The sequence below is a fragment of the Rhinichthys klamathensis genome, unplaced genomic scaffold (assembly GCF_029890125.1).
Source record: "Rhinichthys klamathensis goyatoka isolate OS25496 unplaced genomic scaffold, OSU_Roscu_1.1 h1tg000135l_1, whole genome shotgun sequence".
In the NCBI taxonomy this organism is placed as follows: domain Eukaryota; kingdom Metazoa; phylum Chordata; class Actinopteri; order Cypriniformes; family Leuciscidae; genus Rhinichthys; species Rhinichthys klamathensis.
The window spans coordinates 48,084-68,634 of NW_026606670.1; the positions used below are offsets into that span (position 1 = coordinate 48,084).

Here is a 20,551-nt window from a genome sequence, read left to right on the forward strand (position 1 = left end):
CCACAGTGATGCAGTTGCTGTATAATCCTAATATACTCCTACTTATTTTCCAGTATATGGCATATCTATATGTGCTTTTGTGTTTAACATGAGTTAGATTTCTGGCTCCTGGCCAGAGCATATAAACCTTTAGCACAACAATATCATTATCTCGTTACCTGCATTCAACACTGAGCTGGAGTAAAAAGGGATTCCAAAGTTATTTGTCATTAGTGAGTCTACCTTAGAATCATGCATGTTCGGTCAGAGCATTTCTGCCCTGGAACAAAGCCAGGGCAAAACACAACAGAACCAAACTTCTCAGTTCCAGTCAAGCTCCTCCCCCGTCCTCCGTCACCTACACGAACACACACACACACACACACACACACACATATCATTGCATGATGGGAAATGGATGACACGCCTCACAGAGCTGCCTTCTCTTGTCTGCTGCTCTCACCAGGAGAATGAGGAAGTTCTGAAGGAAATATCACATTACAGTCTAATAATGTGGATGTTTATGAATGATTGAATGAAAGCTTCAGTGCCAAAGTTTGCTGTCTGGCGCCGATGAGAGACAGTGATTTATTTCTGTAAAGATAGAGAAAAGGAATGATAATACGATTTCCCCCCTAAAAATTAAAAAAAGATGGACTCATAGTAAAAAAACATGCCTCTTTCAAACTAATCTGATCTAAATCTCTAATAAAGGACACCAAGCAAAGCAACGTAACCATTCGGATTCGCTACAAGAAAACCTACCTTATGCATCTGCAAATTCAAGGGTACTCATTAAACAGTTTTGCTTGGAGAAAAAGAGGCATGTGTAACTGTCCTCCTGAAGGTCTGTCTAATTACATATTGCTTGTGTGTTTGACTGAAATGCTTACCTCATGTGCAGTGAATCTCAGATTTCAGCACAGAGGGAAAATCCCTATAACCCTTCAGAGAGAACTGCATTAACACAGTGTGCTTGCAAATTATCTGCCTCAGATCTGAGCTGAATTTGATACTGAACTTATCACCATTCAATTCTTAAATTCCATCCATATGTCTTTTCTTCACTTAATGCCACATCTCCACACTTGCTCTCATACACACTCGAACACTCACTCTGAATAAATAACAAAAACACATTGTACAGATTCCTATACCTTACACACCTGACATAACCAGGTTGCGATGTGTGCTTTTGTGAGAGCAATATGGCAGACCATTTTCCCCCAAAGCAGCATATATTTTACTCAAGGATTACACTGTAAAACGTAACATTTCACAACATAATTAAATACTTTAATACGTTTTTTAAGATAAAATAATGATTTAATAAAGAAACATACATTGCGTTATTAAATGATCAACAAAAAGTTTGTTTGTACATTAACAGCTGACAAAAACAACAATATTTAATTAAATAGGCCGATTATGCCAAATATTTATGGTAATTTCAAATTCAATTCAATTTTAATGAGCATTTATTTATTTGTTTACTTAAATATTATGCAAAATATTTAATGAAATATTTTAAAAGTATACAACTTTAATCTTAATAATAGTTCATTGGTTTAATAGGAAAAAAACAATGGTTTACTAAAAAGTATTATAGTGTTAGAAAATAATCAACAAAACATGTTGAATAAGGACAAATGACAATGAATAATAATAATAATTTAATTTAATATTATGAAAGAAAAATTGTCATTTCGATTTCAGTTTAATGACATTTTACTTAACATGGTTTTATGTAATAACATATATCAATATCATAAGCCTTGTATTAAATGCTTCCATTATTCAGGGGTCTTCTTCTTTTTCTATTTTACAATGCTCCCATCACCACCCTCTGGATTTGGCCACACAGAAGCGCCTTCTCTTATGTTGGTCAAGCCGAACTGAGTCACAGCCGTGGGTGGGGGAGTGTGACGAGAGAGAGAAGGTGTTAACAGCTCGAAATGTCACCGTTGGCCCCGTACTTAACAAAGCCATAGCCCCGCTCCCACGCGATGTGTGACGTCTTCCATATATGCTCTCGAGCTTCACCTGTCATTGGTGAACTGAGTCCCACACAATGACATCATAAGACACCTTTCTAGCTGCGCTCATGACCATATTGAGGGGTAGACTAGGGGCAGAGGGGCCTGACCACAAGATTTAGACTACTTCTCATCGACTCGTACTGATACTAGTTTCAGCAGGTCACATGCTTTACTTCTGCTTTTCAGTAGAGCTCACTGACAAAGAGGAACCATGCTAAAAAAAGAAGGGAACTTAGATATTCTCTATCTTTGTACTGTTGATGCAAACACTAAAATAATGATTTTATAAGGCACTTAACTGTATCTGCTTCGTGTAATGTAGGTAGGCTACACTCTCTTGAAGACAAAAATAAACATTCAGAACTACAGTAATGTTTTGATCTCGCGCTCAAACGCTTTAATTGTTGAGGTAGAACAAAAACACACATATGCGCTTATAATTTGTGAACGAGCAGTGTGTTTGTGGTTATGTCCTTCACTGTGCTATCATCACGGAAAAAAGAAGAGGAAACGAAAACAAGACTTTTCAAAACTGTCCGTGTGTTTGAGTGCAAAGGGTTGAGGATGACCTCTGTTGGTCGTGAGTTTACATCACATCTGATTTGATTCAACTCCGACCTCGTATTATTATCGGTGGTGCCGCCAACAGGTTGTATGAAATGTAGCCTTCAACTTTGAATCGAAAGACAAATTTGCTTTTTAACTGAACTTTGTTAGGGATAAAGTAAAGTATTTAATCTAGTCCTCTGTTATTTATGTTTAGAGGCAAAATTTCCACTGATAGACCGACGTAGGCCTATTTATTAGTAGGCTAGACTAAAACTATTGAATACAAAGCTATTGTAAAACCTGTATAGAACTATTAAATCCTTCTGAATAAATAGGTCTACATATAGCCCTTTATGCATATATACCGGTCAAAAGTTTGGAAACATTAAGGTTTTTTAATGTTTTTGAAAGTAGTCTCTTAATCTCACAAAGGCTTAATTTATTTGATAAAAAACAAACTGTAATATTGTGAAATATTAGGCTATTACAATTTAAATTAACTGGTTTCTGTTGTAATAAATTTTAAAATTGAATGCAAAACTTAATTTTCAGCAGCCACTATTTCATTCGTAAGTGTGGGTGTCACATGATCTTCAGAACTCATTCTAACATAATTATTAATGATGTTGAAAACAGTTTTAGCTGTCTACATTATTATTATTTTATGATACACTGCCATTCAAAAGTTTGGGGTAAGATTTTTTAAAAGAAAGGAAGAAAAATTAATACTTTATTTAGCAGAGGCAAATTAAATTGATCAAAAAAGACAGTAAAGACTTTTATGAAATTGTTAAATATTACAAAAAGTTCTGTTTATAATAAATGCTGTTATTTTTTACTTTGTATTCATCAAATAAATCCTGTAAAAAAACAGTTTACACAAAATTATTAAGCAGCACAACTGTGTTTACTGTTTAGCATTAATAATAATAATAAATCATCAAAACCTCCAAATTTAGCATATTTCTGAAGATCATGTGACACTGAAAACTGCAGTAATAGCTGCTAAAAAAATCAGCTTTGCAATCACAGGAATAAATAACACTTTAAAATATATTACAACAGAAACCAGATCATTTAAATTGTAATAATATTTCACATTATTACTGTTTTTATTGTATTTTTGATCAAATAAATGCAGCATTGGTGAGATTAAGACATTACTTCAAAAATATAAAAAATATAAAAAATAAATGTTTAAACTTTTGACCGTTACTGTGTGTATTCATCGCTTTTTTACTCCGTAGTGTTATTTCATTTAGGCTACTTTTTCTTATTTTGCACTACTGATATTTCTATTTGTTCATATTAGCTTATTTTTTGTATTTTACATTGTACAATTTCTTATTGCAAGACATATACTGTATGGGTTTTATTACAGAATGTGATGACATTTCTGCAATAATTAACTTTGTTTTTTATATTTCCATGTATTAAAATTTTTTAATGTACATTTATATCACTGTACGTTATTAGCCTGGCATTAAAATATATATATATATATATATATATATATATATATATATATATATATATATATATATATATATATAAACAAAAACAATAGTCAACACAGCTGTGATGAGGTTTCTGATATGTTTCAATTTGACATCTTTTCTCTTAATATAATCCATTTCTCTATTTCCCCTCCTCTTTGAAAGTTATGGGAATATACCAGTCTTCCATTTACCTTTAAAGTTAAAAAGTTAACCCTAATACATTGCACATCCCTAACCCAGAAATGTGAAGAAGGTGCAAGCGCATTGAATTTGAGGAGGGGACACATTTAGAAATTAGTCCGTGTGGGCCAAAGATCACATTTTGAAAATCTTCCATTCTGTATAGTTTAGTTAAGCATATATAGCTTACCTGAAAAACTGTTACTGAAAGACTTTCGGACTCCTTGATAATTACAGGTGTGCCGAAGCAGGGTTAAACTCTGCAGGAAGGGTGTTAAATCATCAGAAACATCCTATCTGAAGTCTTAAGATCATTAAGTCCAGTGTTCTAAATGAGATCCTAACTGAAATCACCATGGTTACTAAATAGATAAGATAGGCCCCTGGGACCATATTACACCATATTACCATCCTGACTCAGAATCCTATCTCTTTAGCAACCATTTTAATTTTACTTGGAATATATTTAAATTGTAAAGTAAGAGATCAGCCTCTGGACTAATTCAGTTTATCTGAAAAAGTGAATACAAACACATAATTGTCTACTTCAATGTACACTTATTCCTGAACTGGGTAAAGATAAATCAAAGAGTAGCCTATGCACTCCCATAATCTCAAACCATATTTGCAATTGTTGCACTTGCATAAACAATCATAATGTATTAAGCTATGCCAGCAATTGTGCAAATTAATGTACTAGATTAAATGTAGAAAGAGAGAGTATTTGTGTCCAAGTTTGGTTACAAACCTTTTTGATGGCCAAACCTTTGAAAATATCTTCACAAAGATTTTGAAACATGTTGAAAACTGACTGGAGGAGCATTTGAAATGTCCTCCTCAGTATTTCAACGGCTCACAAATCATGATGCAGCATGTCTTCACTTGTGCATTAGCCTATCCATGAACGTGCTTATGTTGTTTATAAAGTTTATATAACTCTACACACACCTTTGATATAAATTAAACATTGTGCTGCTACCGCGTTGCCCGTTTTGTCTGCACTTGCTCCACTTTTGGGGAATGCTGGGAATGTGACCCATAGTTCTGGAAAGCATATGTTTTGAGCGAACAGGAATTCGCCAGGATTTCTACTGGATTGGGAGTGGCACAGCAAATCCCAGGATTTGTCTCTTCCATACATGGTAAACTTCAATATAAGATGACGTAACGGTCCACCCCTAAACAAACATAGGAAATAAGCTCTTATCAGCACAGAGACCTGACATTATTCGCTCACTTCTAAGGAAGCTCCGCCCAGGCATCGTCTCTTCAAAGTGAACGCCCTGTCCCGCTACAGTTACACGAAACTACAGACTTTATAGTGCACAGTTACAGTGCACCAGTTCAGGAATAACTTTACGCCAGCCGTTTAGGCTAAGTGTTGGAAGTATAATGCCTGTCCGGGTTGTTTTACAAGGCCCTGGACCGTGGGGATTCCGTCTGGTCGGAGGGAAAGATTTCGAGCAGCCTCTTACAATCTCGAGGGTAAGACATTTACTTCAGATTTGTTAATAATTTAGCACAGAGAAAAGGTGGCGTTCATAGACACAACTAGGCTAAAATATTATGCTTCATAAAACGGATAAACTTTCTCAAGAACGTGCCACGCCTGCATGCCGCCGCAGCATCCAACCGAAACGCACGTGAACAAGACCGTATCGTGTTTTTAGACTCTACTCTAGACTAGAGCACTTGGATTAAATCGCCACTGCCATTCTCGTAAAACATGGAAGCCAAAACTAACAAATTATTGAATAACTAGATCTGGACACGAAATCAGACGATTTCTCTAAATAGAACTATACGTGATTCCAGTTTCGTAGAAATGTAGACTGAAGCTGGGTATCAAAACATTACGAGAATTCGTGGCATAAGTGACGCTATGGTAATAATATGACACTTACCTTAATATGACGCGCGAGTTTCAAAGGTGTAGGCTACCTTCAACTGGAACAAGCTGCCTGTCAACTCATTTGCACTCAATATGTTTTGTTAATTAAAATATTTTACATATAAAGAAATAGTATTACAATTATATTCACTTACATTAGAAGAGGCCTCCAGACATCAGCTTTCTAGAATACGTTGTTTTACATAGAGTGGGTCTCCCCCATCATGGGCGCTGCCATGTTGAAATCACCTAAAGTTTGCTTCATATAGCACTTCCTGTCAGCGATCTGTGTAGAAAACTTAAGGCCCGTTCACATCAAGAACAATAACTAGGCTATTACCTTCCAAAAACAATTCATGATAATGTTCTGTTCATTATAAGCAGGCACTGCAGTTATGGCATATGCCACATTAAATGCTCCAGCTTTTAAAGCAGAGTGGAATCTGATTGGCTGATTTTTATCAGCTAGAAAAAAAGTTCTGTAAGTGTATATTGATGAATGTGTATATTGATGTGTGCTTCATGAGAGAAACGGACAAAAAGGGTTTCAGCATGAAGTTGCAGATATTCTTAAAACAAACCTCACGCATTCAGGCTGATATAAACCACTGGTACTATTGGGATGAATAACTTTAGCTTATGTCAGCTAAACATACCGTAAATAAAAACTTGCTGACTGCACCTTAAACCACAAAGTTTCTTCTAATAAACAATGCACACCCAATGCACAAGCTGATCCAAAGTTATTGTGCAAAAATATTTCAATATTTTCTTTCTGTTTGGGCATGAAAAATGGCACATTTTCATTTTAAAGTAACAAAGGGTGATTTGTCTTCATTCACTAAAAAGCCTTTTTTTTTCTTTTTAGACAATGATGATGATGATACTCATTTTTGGATTTTTTTTAGGTGACCCCAGGAAGTAAAGCGGCTCAGGCTGACCTTTGCATTGGGGACATGATCCTGGCCATAGATGGAGAGTCAACAGAGGGCATGACTCACCTGGAAGCACAGAATAAAATCAAAGCCTGCCTTGAGGAAATGGTACTTTCCATTGACAGGTGAGGGGAACATGCTGTGGTTTGTCTGAATTACCAAATATATATCATTAGCCATGAGTAATCTTGCCTTGACTAATAAACCAGGTGTTGTTTATCACGAATATTGGCTCTTTGACAAATTGCTAAAAAAAAAAAGTACCTTATTTGTAAGTCACTTTGGAAAAGGTAAATTGCTAAATGCACACAAAAAGTGTGATATAACAAAACTTTCTTTAAAAAAAAATACAAATGGACAAATCGTTTTTTTATAAATTCTTCTAGACAATCTAGATTTAATATTTTGAACCATTAGGGAGCCATTACTCCACTGGTCCCTGTATTAAGGTCCTCTTTTAGTTTTTAGTACCTTTTGTAGAGATCCCCATTTTAAAAAAGGTTTTGCGACAAATGCTGACTTTTTGGAAGTGGAGATTTTATAAGTTGGAGATTGGCCATGTACCTTTTAATGGGCTCAACAATGAGGATTTCTATATGTACAAGAACATTTCATTAAATGTTACAAAAATCAATAGTTTTTTAATGTGTTAGAATAGCTAGAAAGCTAGAATAGCTAGAAAGTATAATATAATTCAATGACACAGTGGAAAACAATGGCATACATTGTAAAATGTTGCTAGGTGTAATTTTCAGCTCGTTTTTACTGAAGTCAGTCAAAAGACATTTTTGCAATTTCGACATATCCTCATCTGTGTCAGTCAGCTAGAAAACGCTACCTATGTGGCAAGGCAGAATTTGCAACAACATTGTTCAATACATGACAGAAAACCCAATGTGTTTATGCCTTGCAAACTTACACAATACAAGATTAGTACAATTACATCAACTTGCCCAAAACTCTCTCACACTGGTCATCAGGCCATTCTTACTTTTAAGCCTTGATTTTATACTTTTTATTTTAATCAATTATTTGAATCACTGCATGACAGTTTTTTTTTTTTTGGTTTGTTTTTTTATTTAGATCAGAGACAAAAATGTGGTCCCCACTGGTCACTGAAGAAGGAAAGCCCAATCCATACAAGATGAATCTGGCAAACACAGATACACAGGTGCGTTCCAGCTCTGCTTAACTGGTAGCTGAGGGATTTTTAAATGGACCCCTGATCATTTTCACTGAGCTTTAAAGCCATTACTTGTGCTTGAGGCTGTCATACATAACAGGACCATAGCCGCTAAACAAATAAAGGCACGCCACTTATAGGCTGCCAAAGTGAAGTCATTGTTTATGTCCTAACAAGCCTTATCCATGGAGACCGGTGAGTTTATCAGCCAAAGCCATGACGCAAGACCCACATCCTGCAGGCTAAGTTGGAAACTTAGGGTCAGAATGTGAGTGATCATAGGAAGTGTGTGGAGTTTGACTACATAGTTTGGGTGTTATAAATGTTTCCTGATTCAAGCAGAGAGCGAAACATAATAAAAAACAACTGCTAAATATGTTGTTAACAGAGGAAACTTTCACAGTGTCATTAAAACCTCAGTCTTTGGCAAAACTTTTCTATGTCTGTTTTTTGTTTAATGGTCTTAGATCACATCAGCTTGGTTAAAATATCTACATTTATTTTTAAAAAGTAATGATTAATTATCAGATATTTTTTCTGGTCTAATAGTTATATATTACTGTATTCCTTATTAAATGATATACCCCCGGTTTCACAGACGAGGCTTAAGCTAGTCCCAGACTAAAATGCATGTTTGATCTGTTCTAACTGAAAGGCAAGCATATCTTAAAATATGTCAGTGCCATTGTTTTGTCTCAAGATGCACACCAGTAATGTTTATTTTCCTTTTCTGATGCATGTTTATAAAAGCTACTTAAATTTTCTAATTGAAATAAGGCCTAATCCTGGCTTAGTCTAAGCCCTGTCTGTGAAACCGGGCCCTTATGTCTTTGGCTTTGTTTCAATCTCTTAAAGGTATAGTTCACCCAAAAATGAAATTCTGTCATCATTTACACACCCTCATGTCATTCCAAACCTTTATGACTTTTTCTTCTGTGGAATACAAAAGAAGACTTTTTTTTTTTTTTTTTTTTTTATATTTTGTCTGTCTGTATTTATGTATGTACATTGTCATGTTCTTTTAGCATCTGAGCAAAGAACTACAGTTGGAAATATTCAGTTCAGTTGGCTAAAATGGCATATTTACAGAAATTATAATGTGTAATGTTCTTATAAATAAATGTAAGGGTAAAATTCACACAGTTTTGTGAAATGATGACAGAAATGTCATTTTTGGGTGAATTATGCTTTTAAAGCTACACTTCTCTCCTCTGTTTGCCGTGTTTTTGAGATTTGTAGTCTCATAGTTCCTGGTGTCTTTTTCTGTAGGACGTAAAACAAATAGGCTCTGCTCATAACAGGAGTGCTATGCCATTTAATTCTGGCAGTCCCAGGGTGGTCACCAACCTTTACAATAACCCCGCTGGCCTGTATTCCTCTGAGAACATTAAGAGTTTCAACAGCGCAGTGGATGATGTCCAGACTTCTGCTGTCTCCAATGAAGCCAGTAGGAAGTAAGCATGATGCACACCACACTGACATACTTGTCACAAAGCCATATAGTGCAACCAACATGTAGGAAAAAGTGGACATCTTCATGACTATAAAATAGCCATCTATCTCAAAATAGCAAATACTTTGACCTTTTTATAAGGCAAGGTTAATACAGGTTGTCAAATGTCACGTGGGGCAACTCCTCAAAAACCTAATGGTTTTTAATAAATTAATAATTTATGATATTTTAAAAATAATTGTACCTTGAAAAATACAGTACCATTCAAAAGCTTGGGGTCTATTTATTTAATTTTTTTTGGAAAGAAGTCCCTTATGTTCACCAAAGCTGCAGAAATATCACCGTAACATTGTGATTATATAATATTAAATTTTAAATAATTTATTCTATTTAATAAATAATTCTATTTTAAAATGTAATTAATTCCTGTGATGGCAAAGCTGAATTTACTCCAGTCTTTAGTGTCACATGATCCTTCAGAAATCATCCTAATATGCTGATTTGGTGCTCAAGAAACATTTCTTCTTAATATTATTATTGTTATCAATAACAGTTGTGCTGCTTAATATTCTTGTGGAAACCGTAATATTTATTCAGGATTCCTTGATGAATAGAAAGTTCAAAAGTGCAGCATTTATTTGAAATAGAAATATTTTGTAACATTATAAATGTCTTTGTCACTTTTGAGTTTTGATCAATTTAATGGGTCCTTGCTGAATACTGGTAAAACTTTTTTTTTGTTATCTTGATCCTAAACTTTGGAACAGTTGTGTATATATATTTTTTTTATTATTATTTAAGTAAGGATTGAGATGTGTACACACATTTATTCAGTGTGTAAGGAAAATATGTTATTAGTTTTTACTTGATTAAATTTAAACTTTAAACAAAACCATGCAAAATCAACATGAATATAATGTTTTAAGAATTAACCACATGTGTTCTGGACTAGATTTTTAAAAGATGTTTGTCTTAATCATGAACACTCTTATAAGTCAACATTATGCAATATTCATTCCAGTTCTGTGCTGTATAAGTATAGCTATTTGAATTTATGGCTGTCAGGGCTGAAACGAGCCATTTGGGATTGGCTTGAATAACAATACAAGATAACATTGTTTGTCTTGTGACTGTCATATGTGACCTTCTTCCTGTATTATAGCTCAGATCCCTGTAAACCTGGCCAGCCAAAGCCTGCATTACCTGTAGACTCAGAGGTGTACAAAATGCTGCAGGACAATCAAGAATCCAATGAGCCTCCTCGCCAGTCTGCCTCTTTTAAAGTTCTGCAGGAGATCCTGGAAACTGGTATTATATCTAACGCACTGTATATACCCTACTACATTGTATCTGAATTACATGAAGGTGACCAGCCCTTAGCTTCTTGACAAAATGGGTATCTGCAATTCTGGTCATTCATAATCATTAGTTTCTAACTCCATGCCTGTGGCCTCAGCTGTGAAACACGTTGTGTAAATGGCATCAGATGATCTGGCCTATTAAAAAAGCCTATCTTTGTTTCTTTGTGTCAGGTGATGTAGATAAACCCTCTGGCTTCAGAAGTGTCAAGGCCCCCACCCCAAAAATTGGAGCCTCAGTTGGGAATCCTGAAAGGCTCTCACTATGTGACAAATGCGGTTCAGGGATTGTGTAAGTTTCTCTGTTTTGGTATATCTTTTTAGGAGTTTTAAGGAAATTCATGCATCCAAGAACAGTTGCAAGTACTTTGTAGTTTCATGTCCAGTGTCGCCATCTCGTGGAACATTTTGGAACTGAATCTCATTATATTATCTTCTTTGGATTTGGATTTCTCCTTAAAGCTGCAGTCCGTAGCTTTTTTTGGGTTAAACAGTGTTCAAAACTATCTACTTGCCTTAGCTCGATTCAAAACGGTAAACTTGTAATAATGTTTTTAATTTCAGTGGTACTGGTGGATTTCCGCGTGAGATTCGAGCATGTCTTTGCGTCATTACGTCACATCTGTACACATAAAGAAGATGTCTCGGCTAGTAGGCTATATTGCGTGTGAGGATGTTGGAGATGGAGATTTATAGCCTTTTCTCACTGCGCTTGATATGATTAAACTTATCGATTTGATGGCGGATCCAGAAAGGTTCAAACGACAATCACCAGTGACAACAGATTCACCCGCTGTAAAATGCAAAAGACTTCGTTCGGACTTCGGAGTGGCTACAGAAAAAAGAGACTGCAACCGGACCCATGCGAAAACAATGATAAATATCGGAAGGACATTACATGTAGTCACGCAATGCTTGCTTACGTTGTTAACATTAACAATTTGAGAACAAAGAATAATTTGCACGGTTTTGCGTGATATGATAACTTATAAGCGATTGTTAGATTTAATCAGCGCAATTTACTGCAATGTCAGAACCAGAACAAAAGTGGATGTTTCTTACTAGTTCAGATGACATTTTCCGGTGAACATTCTTATGTTGGTCATACTTCCAAAAAGAATAATCTATGATTCTGAATGACAGTATCCACACAGTTTATGATCCACACCAGCGCGGTGACTGACAGCCTCACACTCTCCTGAAACACTGTGTTCATCCCAGTGATACTCGAGTCCTGGACTCGGACTCGAGTCCGACTCGAGACTCCATGCTCTGGACTCGTGACTCGACTTGGACTCGCGGACTGATGACTATACTTGGACTCGGACTCGAGAATATATAAAATCGGACTTGAGCATTCATCAAATGAATGACGTTGTTTCTGACTAAATAGGTTATAAAAATTTGATATAAGATGTTACACTTTTCCTGTTTCGGGGTCCAAGACCGGCCGTGATCTATTTTTTCCCTCACAGACACTGCTACCGCTCGCTCTCCTTGCTTGACAACACACTCACTGACGTCACTCACTTTACGCTGCATTCTCGTGAGAGAGATAACGCAACACTCATTTAACACTAGATAACTTCCTCTACATCTAATCAGCAATTTCGATTTTGGCACACTTTGCAGCAGCTGGGCTGACCACGTAAGGAGCGAACGTACAGTGACGTGACATAACTGCCAGATTTAAACTATGCTTTCGTGCTATGGCTGGCGCTGAGCCAAAGTCGGACGCGCTCAGCGCTTAATCCCGCTTATCATACAATAACACAATTATGATTATTTTAGCTAACAAACTAGACGGCGACCTTGACTATGCCACACATCGCAACCACTCTTTTCCTGCGGAGTTACAACTGCTTATAGCACTGCATTTTCTGGGGGTTTTTTTTGCCGCAGTTACATTGGGATTTAGTTTGCTTTTCAAAATTTCAAAATTGTTTTTCTTTTACCATATTCGTCAAGAAGAATGCATTTCTTCTCCTCTGTCCAATTAGGCTTTCTTTTTTGTTTTCTTTATCCATTCCAGTTGACTGATCATCCAAAAATGTATTTAAACAATTAAATAAATATAATCGTGCCACAGGTAGTTGACAATGATATGATAAGGTCAAAGGCAATTCTAGTGATAGGCTATCATACACATTTCTAGCTGCAAGAAAGAGTGCCTGAAAAATGTTGCTTGATTTGGCTTAAGTGTATATAATTTCGACTCGGACTCGAACACGGGACTCGAGACTGACTCGGACTTGAACTCAGGTAATGGTGACTCGACTCGGACTCTTCTTTGGTGACTCGGACTTGGACTCGGACTCGAACACTGGGAATCGAGACTCGACTCGGACTCGACAGTTGGTGACTCTACTACAACACTGGTTCATCCGCACTGTGCCGTGTCGAGGGTGTTGAAGTACAATTCACGTAAAGTTGATAATTCCGCGAATGACTGCAATTGCAGATTTCGAACAGAGATGGCGACAAAGAGGAAAAACGCCGGACTGCAGCTTTAATAATCAAGTGGTGTTTACTGCAGAGCCAAATGATTGCCTTGTCCAAATACACACACTTGCAATCTTTGCACTTGACCACTTGTGTACTTGCTTGACGTATTTCCTCTATTTGGCCCAAGTGTTCAAATGGCGTAAAGACTGCAAGTGTGTGTAGAACTTTTGATTACTTGATGGGACACAGTACCACTTATAGTGTTGCAAAAAAATGCAAGTGTTTACAGAGCTTTTATTTATTATATTTCCAACACTTTGCATTTTAAAATAAACTTCTGCATGTCTGTTCAGTAGTCGCTATGTAACTATCAGAAGACACAAATTTAAAATTGTGGTTCTAAGTGATAAAAACAGGTGCAAAAGGCCTACACATACCACACTCATCTTTGCACCGTTAAAATGTTTTACTACCAAATTATATGAATCGAATTAATTTAAATTACAGTGGAATATTTTCCTCGAGATTTCGGGGCACATGAGTTCCCGAACATAATGCATGATGGGATACGCTTAGCTTCGAATACCGCTCCGAAGCGGTATTTGAGATAGTGTGGGTTTAGTGTACATTAAGGGCACTGCACTTTGGCATTTTCAAAACATGGGACAGTCTTGCGCACTTACTTCCTGTCGCGAGCACGTGCACCACCGCAAGTGGGTATTTGTCCGGCTCCCCCACTTTGGACATAATGGGTGGAGCTTGATCTTGTCCGGCTCCACCTCTGTTGATCTAATGTGTGGGGCTTAACCTAATTGTGTTTATGGATTGGGTCGGGCTAAGGTGTGTCTAGACCTTCACGCTCCACCCATTGCATCCAAAGAAGGGGACCTAGATGTCAAGCTCCACCCATTGGTTCTGCAGTGAGCAGCCTCTCATAATAATAGGAATTTTTCCCAAACATGTTTTCCTATACTGTGACTAACTTTGATCTCTCTCTTTTTGTTTTGGTTTTAAAGAGGAATGATTGTCAAAGTTCGAGATAAGTTTCGCCACCCAGAGTGCTACGTTTGCACAGACTGCGGGATCAATCTTAAGCAGAAAGGACACTTTTTTGTTGAGGACAAGATTTACTGCGAGAAACACGCACGCGAACGCGTCACTCCTCCAGAGGGTTATGACGTTGTCACGGTTTTTCCAAAGTAGAATCTTACCAACATTCTACTTTAAAACTGCACATTCCCTTATGTGGGGTATTCCTTCAGAAATCTGTACCACTTTATTTGGATAGTCTTTCAATGAGGCTGCTTTGTTGGCAGCATGAATGTTTGAAACAACTCTTACATGCTCAGACAGAAGTGCATAGATTTAAATGGACTTTGGCAACAATAATCAGGAAATGTGATTCGACATCACCTAAATGTGTATATAGGGTCTATCCAGATAAAGTGCTATTGTTATCATACATTCCAATGTCTTAGTCATTCCATACATGTATCTCTTTGTATAAAAGGCTCATATTATTGGTGCTAGGGTATCTTAAGACCACTTACTGCATTAGCAGTTTTTCATAAAAAGTTGATCATTGAAATGTATTCTGTTATCATGGTCATATTTCTCACACACATTGGTATGTAAAATCTATTCCCTGTATGTATATTGTCTTTTGGATTCTCCATATTTTTTTATGAAATAACTTGTTCAGCCATGCTAGAAAAATAAAATGTTGCATATCCATTGTGAAATTTCTTTATGGTTTGTTTATTTATTAAAATATTGACTTTTTACATGCTTTTTTGATTAGGAATGTGTATTCATTTGAATCGCGCTGGCCTTTCAATAAAAGCCTTTCTGCAGATTGGTGCAGAAGCATAATTATAGTAGAATAAATGACTGAATATTTGAATGTTGCATTGAAAGCACAAACACACTCATACTTCAGTCAGAGTGCAATAGTTTTTGTTTCTGCAGCTGTAAGAAATCTCAAAAGTGAACCTAATCAAAATGACTCAGTTCTTGCAAGAAAATACTAATTGAAACACGGTTATTTGACACAGCATATGCATAGGGAAAAACATAGGCCTACACACACCAAGCATAATGATCAAAAGGCTTGTTTACGAAATTAAATATTTAGAGACATTCAATGTGTCTGGATGGATTTTGTTTTAACTTAAGAAATTAAGGTGTCATTTTTTATGTTTTTTTTTTTCCACTAGAGATATTGCACGCCACGGTCTCCCCGAGTGTGAGCACCTGTTGCTCTGGAAAGCTCAGCTGGAGTACAGCGCATGCGCAGAACCCTGTCAGTAAAATTACAACATGCAAGCTTGCTTCACGAAACACTAAAGCATTTTTATATGAACGTATTATACTTGATTGTACAATTTATATTCTACAAAAGCACTCGAATGAATAAAATACCTTTTTGTTTATTTGCTTGAATTAAAAAAGGAAGAAGGAAATATCAGAAACAATATTTAGGCTACAACATTGATTTGTCTGTCATCGTCATATACATATAAATGGAAGCATGCAATAAACCGTTTGAATAATTAAAATGATCAAATCATTATGTCGTTGTTTTTCAGGCATTAACGAAAAGTAAAATTAATACACATGAGCTGCCCTGAAACGTGTCATGGCCTAGGCTACTCGTGGTCCTAATAGCAATAGTTAACTTTTGCCAGATTTGTTTTGCTACTCGCAGATTAGACTTTCCTCAGCAAATCAAAATGTCAGATTGTCCTGAAAATTGCAGTTAAATTCCTCTAGCAACAAATCAGTGTAGTAGCCTTGGGTTTCTTGCCAATTTGATGTTGAGTTTGTGGAGTGCCACTTGGACGCGCATGTGCTTGATGCGCTGTAACGCGCTTCCAAGCAAGCGCTTGGCACCGTGAGGTTCCCCTGATCCCGAACGTGATTTGAAATTTGTCGAACGTGGTCTGCAATTCTCAGTGTTTCTGACAATGCCCAAATGTAATTGTGCGCGAATCTCAACGTCTCAATTTTAGTCAGTTTCGCGTCATCTGGAAAAGTTGGAAGCACGCTTCTCAGAGTATCCAGAGCGGAGTTCAGCTTATGCATGCGGTGCCTTTCTCTATCGTTTGCCTTCCCTCTGCGATTCCCACGTTGTCTGCTTGCTGATTTAACTGGCATCTTTTTCTTCATTCTTTTATTTCTTGCATTATCTTCGCTGAAGGTAGATGAGGATTCTTTAGTCGCTGAGTCTGTGTTGCCAAGCTCATATTCTCTGTTGTATTTAATTAGTTGACCTTTGGTAATGTCTGTGGATCCAGACTTGAGATCTAATGCCGAACTCCAGTTAGATTTAAAGGTCCCATTCCTTCCTCCCGAAGCGCACGTGGATCTTGGAGTCATTCTGTAAACAAAACACAACTGGACATCCTTAGTCCAAGGTCTCGAATAACAATCTATAAGAAACCTATCATACTTTAGATGCTTACCTCTTGCAGACTGGCTCGGTGAGGCTAAGTTCCGTGAGGGTGTTGGTCTAGAGCACTAGGAGTCTATCAGTGAGCAACATGCAGTCTCTTTATTCATCCCCTTAATATATAAATCAAGAGGACAATAGAGGGTGATGCGCCCATTCGTCATTTATGTCCCTTTATCCTGTCTGCGCTCTTGGACAAACAAATGGAGTCAAGTGGCCAATCAGAACTGAGACGGTCCTTTCCAAAAAAATACATTCATAGTTTCAGAAATAAACTAAGACAGGATAGAAAATTTAATGTGAAGTATAGTTGTCTGTCATTTTCTATCTTAGACATTTTTTTCTCGTTTATATTAAGAGTCATAATTTCACCACGCGAAACAGCCTACTGCAAATATATAGTGGCATGTAAGCCTTTTTTCCCCACAATGAATGCTATATCATCACGATTGAGTTAATAATGGCACTGAATACGCATTAAGTTTTCTCAAACACAGCGTCTGGAATGGGTGGTATAAAAAGTTAATGGATCTGGAGCAGGAATAGACGCAGCAGGTGACTTGGTAACCTTGTCACTGCGTTAAAAACCATGTAGGTATTATGAACATACGTGCTTCGGGGACTTTTTAGTGGCACTTATATATACTTTTTAACAAGTAATTTCCAATAACCAGAGCTGAAAATATTTACTGATAAACAATATATTTTAGTGTCATTGCAGTTGTGCGCCTTCTTGTGATATTCCTGTGCGTAAATTGTGTTGTAGTGCGCAAAACCCTGGGAAATGTATATTTAAGCGAAGAAAATGTGGAACAACGTGTGTCTATGTGCAGGAGCAGTTCCTTTGTGCAATGAAAACACAGAAAATGATGCACAACAAAATTTGCAAAGAAAATAGAATGCGTGCGCACTGATGTCTCCAAATGGAGTCCGTTATTAGGTACATAAGTGCGCGTTGTAAATATAGTCACAGTTGCAAACAAGACTTTTAACATGGTTGGATAGCACGAGTTTACACTTGGCCCCAAGTCTTGATAAATCTTAATTTATTGGAGTGACCAAGAGCCCTGTTATGGGCGCAAAATATTTACCGTGGTTCCCAAGTGTCCACAAAGGCACTCATCGCCAGTCTAACTAAATATGTATTTTGGAAGACATCTGATAACCATATGCTTTCAATAAAATGGACAAATAAAGCAAGGAGATAGGGAATGTTGTCGTGCTGTTATAAAGTCCTCGAAATAATCCAAAGTAAACCAAATATTACCGCTTTACAAATAACTTTTGATGCCAGACCCATATTGGGATATCGCGGGACAGGTGTGGTTTTGGGACTGTCCGATTTGTCATCCGATTTTTATCAGTGCAGAGTAATATCTTGCTTGTTATGCAAAGTATGGGCAAACATAGGCGACCTGTTGCTGTGGAAATCATAGATATCGCAAAGAACATGATTTAACAATAAATGCGCCCTATACTGAAGAGCAGGTGATACCTGGCCTCGCTCTCTTGATTGATAGGCTACTTCTTCAACTGCTGCACTTTACAATCTGTTGTAGTTATTTATGAAACGAAATCTATTTCTTATTATTTTAACAAACAGAAGTACCAGGTGGGGCTTTATTTTCCTCCCCAGCCTTTGTTTGAAGGGCATCTGAAGAAGGCAATCAAGGACCAAAACTCGCTGACCAGCTTTTTGCCATCCATTTGTCCCAAACTGGCAGAAAAGCTATTTAATTCTTCTCTCTTGTTCAGACGCGGAAAAGGCTGCACATAAAGAAGAAAAGGAAACTTCACTGAGAAGACAAAAACAACAACTTAAAAACATTTAATTACAACCCGGATGCCATATGTACACCTCTTGTTAAAACTCAAACAATGTCAACTCTTTTGTGTGGTAAAACGTGCACCTTTGGAGACGTGTGCGCTTTTGGAACGGTGTGCGCATCGAGACCAGAAAGATCTTGAGTACACTTCTTGGAAGAAGTAATGCAGTTTTAATGTGCTTTTGAGCTTTCTTTTAGAGTCTACCCATTGTGCTAAAACGCATATGCTTGTTATGACCGAATACACCAATTATAATTGAATAGGCAAGAGCTTCTTGCTAAAACTCTATTTGGTTTGAGCAATCGGGGGTCACCCTCAATAATTAAGCTTTGGTGCTGCTGTGAATGCGTGGGTTCAACTGCAGCTTTTCTCCAAATTGTACCCACATTCAGCACAGACTTGAATCGAATTTATCTTACTATTGCTGTAACTTGCCAAGTTTTGGGGGGAAATACATTTTCCATTGGCATGATGAAAATAGACTAAAATTATATATTTAAAAAAAAAAGTAAATAAATACATATTAAGAGTTGCAAATAATTTTGAAAAACTATCTATGAACTTCACTGTTCAACAATTTCCAATTTTTTTATTATTATTTTTTTTTACCTGTATTGTATTATTACATGTGTAGGTGTATGGGTTAGTCCAGTATATACTTTTATGTCACATGGGTTAGCAGAATTTCAACTTTGTTGTAAAGCTGTCTTAGAAACGTTTACCTTGCTTTCATCATTTCGACTTTTCAAATGAATTTAATTTAATAGGCCTATATTTTTGTTGTGTTTTCCTCATCTCATACCCAGACTTACAATCTTTCCCTATAGTTTTATTCATCATTTAGCGTATAGGCCTACATGCTTGGTTACCAATATTTTTAAGCCCCACAGAATAAATTTAATTTATTCCATCTTTACCAAGTAATTTAAGTTTTTGTCTATTCTTTGAATAAAAGAAAAGAACAGAAAAGAAAAAAGAAATCTGCTATAATGAAGAAAAATGTGATATTGCTGAAGTATTATTTGGTCGTATATTTTTACTTTCCACAAAAAACTTAACCACCCCACACCCTTAAACCAATGCAACAAAAAACTTAATTCATCCGTTTGCTTTCTAATCTAGTTGTCTAATAAACCTGCACTGTAAAAAAGAAAAAGTTGCTGTCTGAAATGTTTAAGTAGCCTACAATCAACTTGGATGTTTAAGTCATTTTAACTTAAATTAGGCCTACAGAAAACTGACTTGAAAAAAATTGTTGAATCTATAGGCTAACTTAAATATTTGAAAATTGCTTAACTTATTTTGACGAGTTAAAACGATGTGAACATTATGTTGCCATAACTTATTGATCATATCATTTTTTACAGTGTTGGCTTCTTGATAATTGCTTTGTTCCTCTCCTGTAAGTCTTGTTGGATAAAAGCGTCTGCTAAATACACGAATACATGTAAATGTAGGCTACCTTTCTTTAAATAGGTAAACAAACATTTAATCACACAGACACACAAATAGGCATTTGCATAAAAAAATCGTTAGGCTACTATAAAAAGTGCCTTTAATCCGTCACTTTCTTACGTGTAGCCTACTGACGAACTGTAATAAATGTAAATGACCATTTACTATATGAACGACCTATTAACTGAGGTTTTTTTTTTAAATAAAAGGTTAAACAATCCAGGTTAGAAACATTTTACCAAAATACCCAGTCTGTCCTTTAAAAACACCAATAGCGCCATCAAGTGACCATTCAAAGCACTGCATG

At 36.5% G+C, this 20,551-nt stretch overlaps 2 protein-coding genes across 2 annotated transcripts; one reads left to right on the forward strand and one right to left on the reverse strand.

Annotated features, from left to right (window-relative positions):
* Positions 1–5,496: 5,496 nt before the first annotated feature.
* pdlim1 (PDZ and LIM domain 1 (elfin)) lies at positions 5,497–15,253 on the forward strand. The gene is made up of 7 exons (XM_056257040.1): positions 5,497–5,731; positions 7,046–7,197; positions 8,156–8,243; positions 9,525–9,709; positions 10,871–11,016; positions 11,241–11,358; positions 14,528–15,253. The coding sequence occupies exons 1-7, from the start codon at positions 5,639–5,641 to the stop codon at positions 14,712–14,714; spliced, it is 969 nt and encodes a 322-aa protein (XP_056113015.1). The 5' UTR covers positions 5,497–5,638; the 3' UTR covers positions 14,715–15,253.
* A 755-nt stretch (positions 15,254–16,008) lies between these two features.
* On the reverse strand, positions 16,009–16,900 carry neurog3 (neurogenin 3). Its single transcript, XM_056257043.1, has one exon. It carries the CDS (start codon positions 16,887–16,889, stop codon positions 16,239–16,241), a length of 651 nt encoding a protein of 216 aa, XP_056113018.1. The 5' UTR covers positions 16,890–16,900; the 3' UTR covers positions 16,009–16,238.
* Between the last annotated feature and the right edge of the window lie 3,651 nt (positions 16,901–20,551).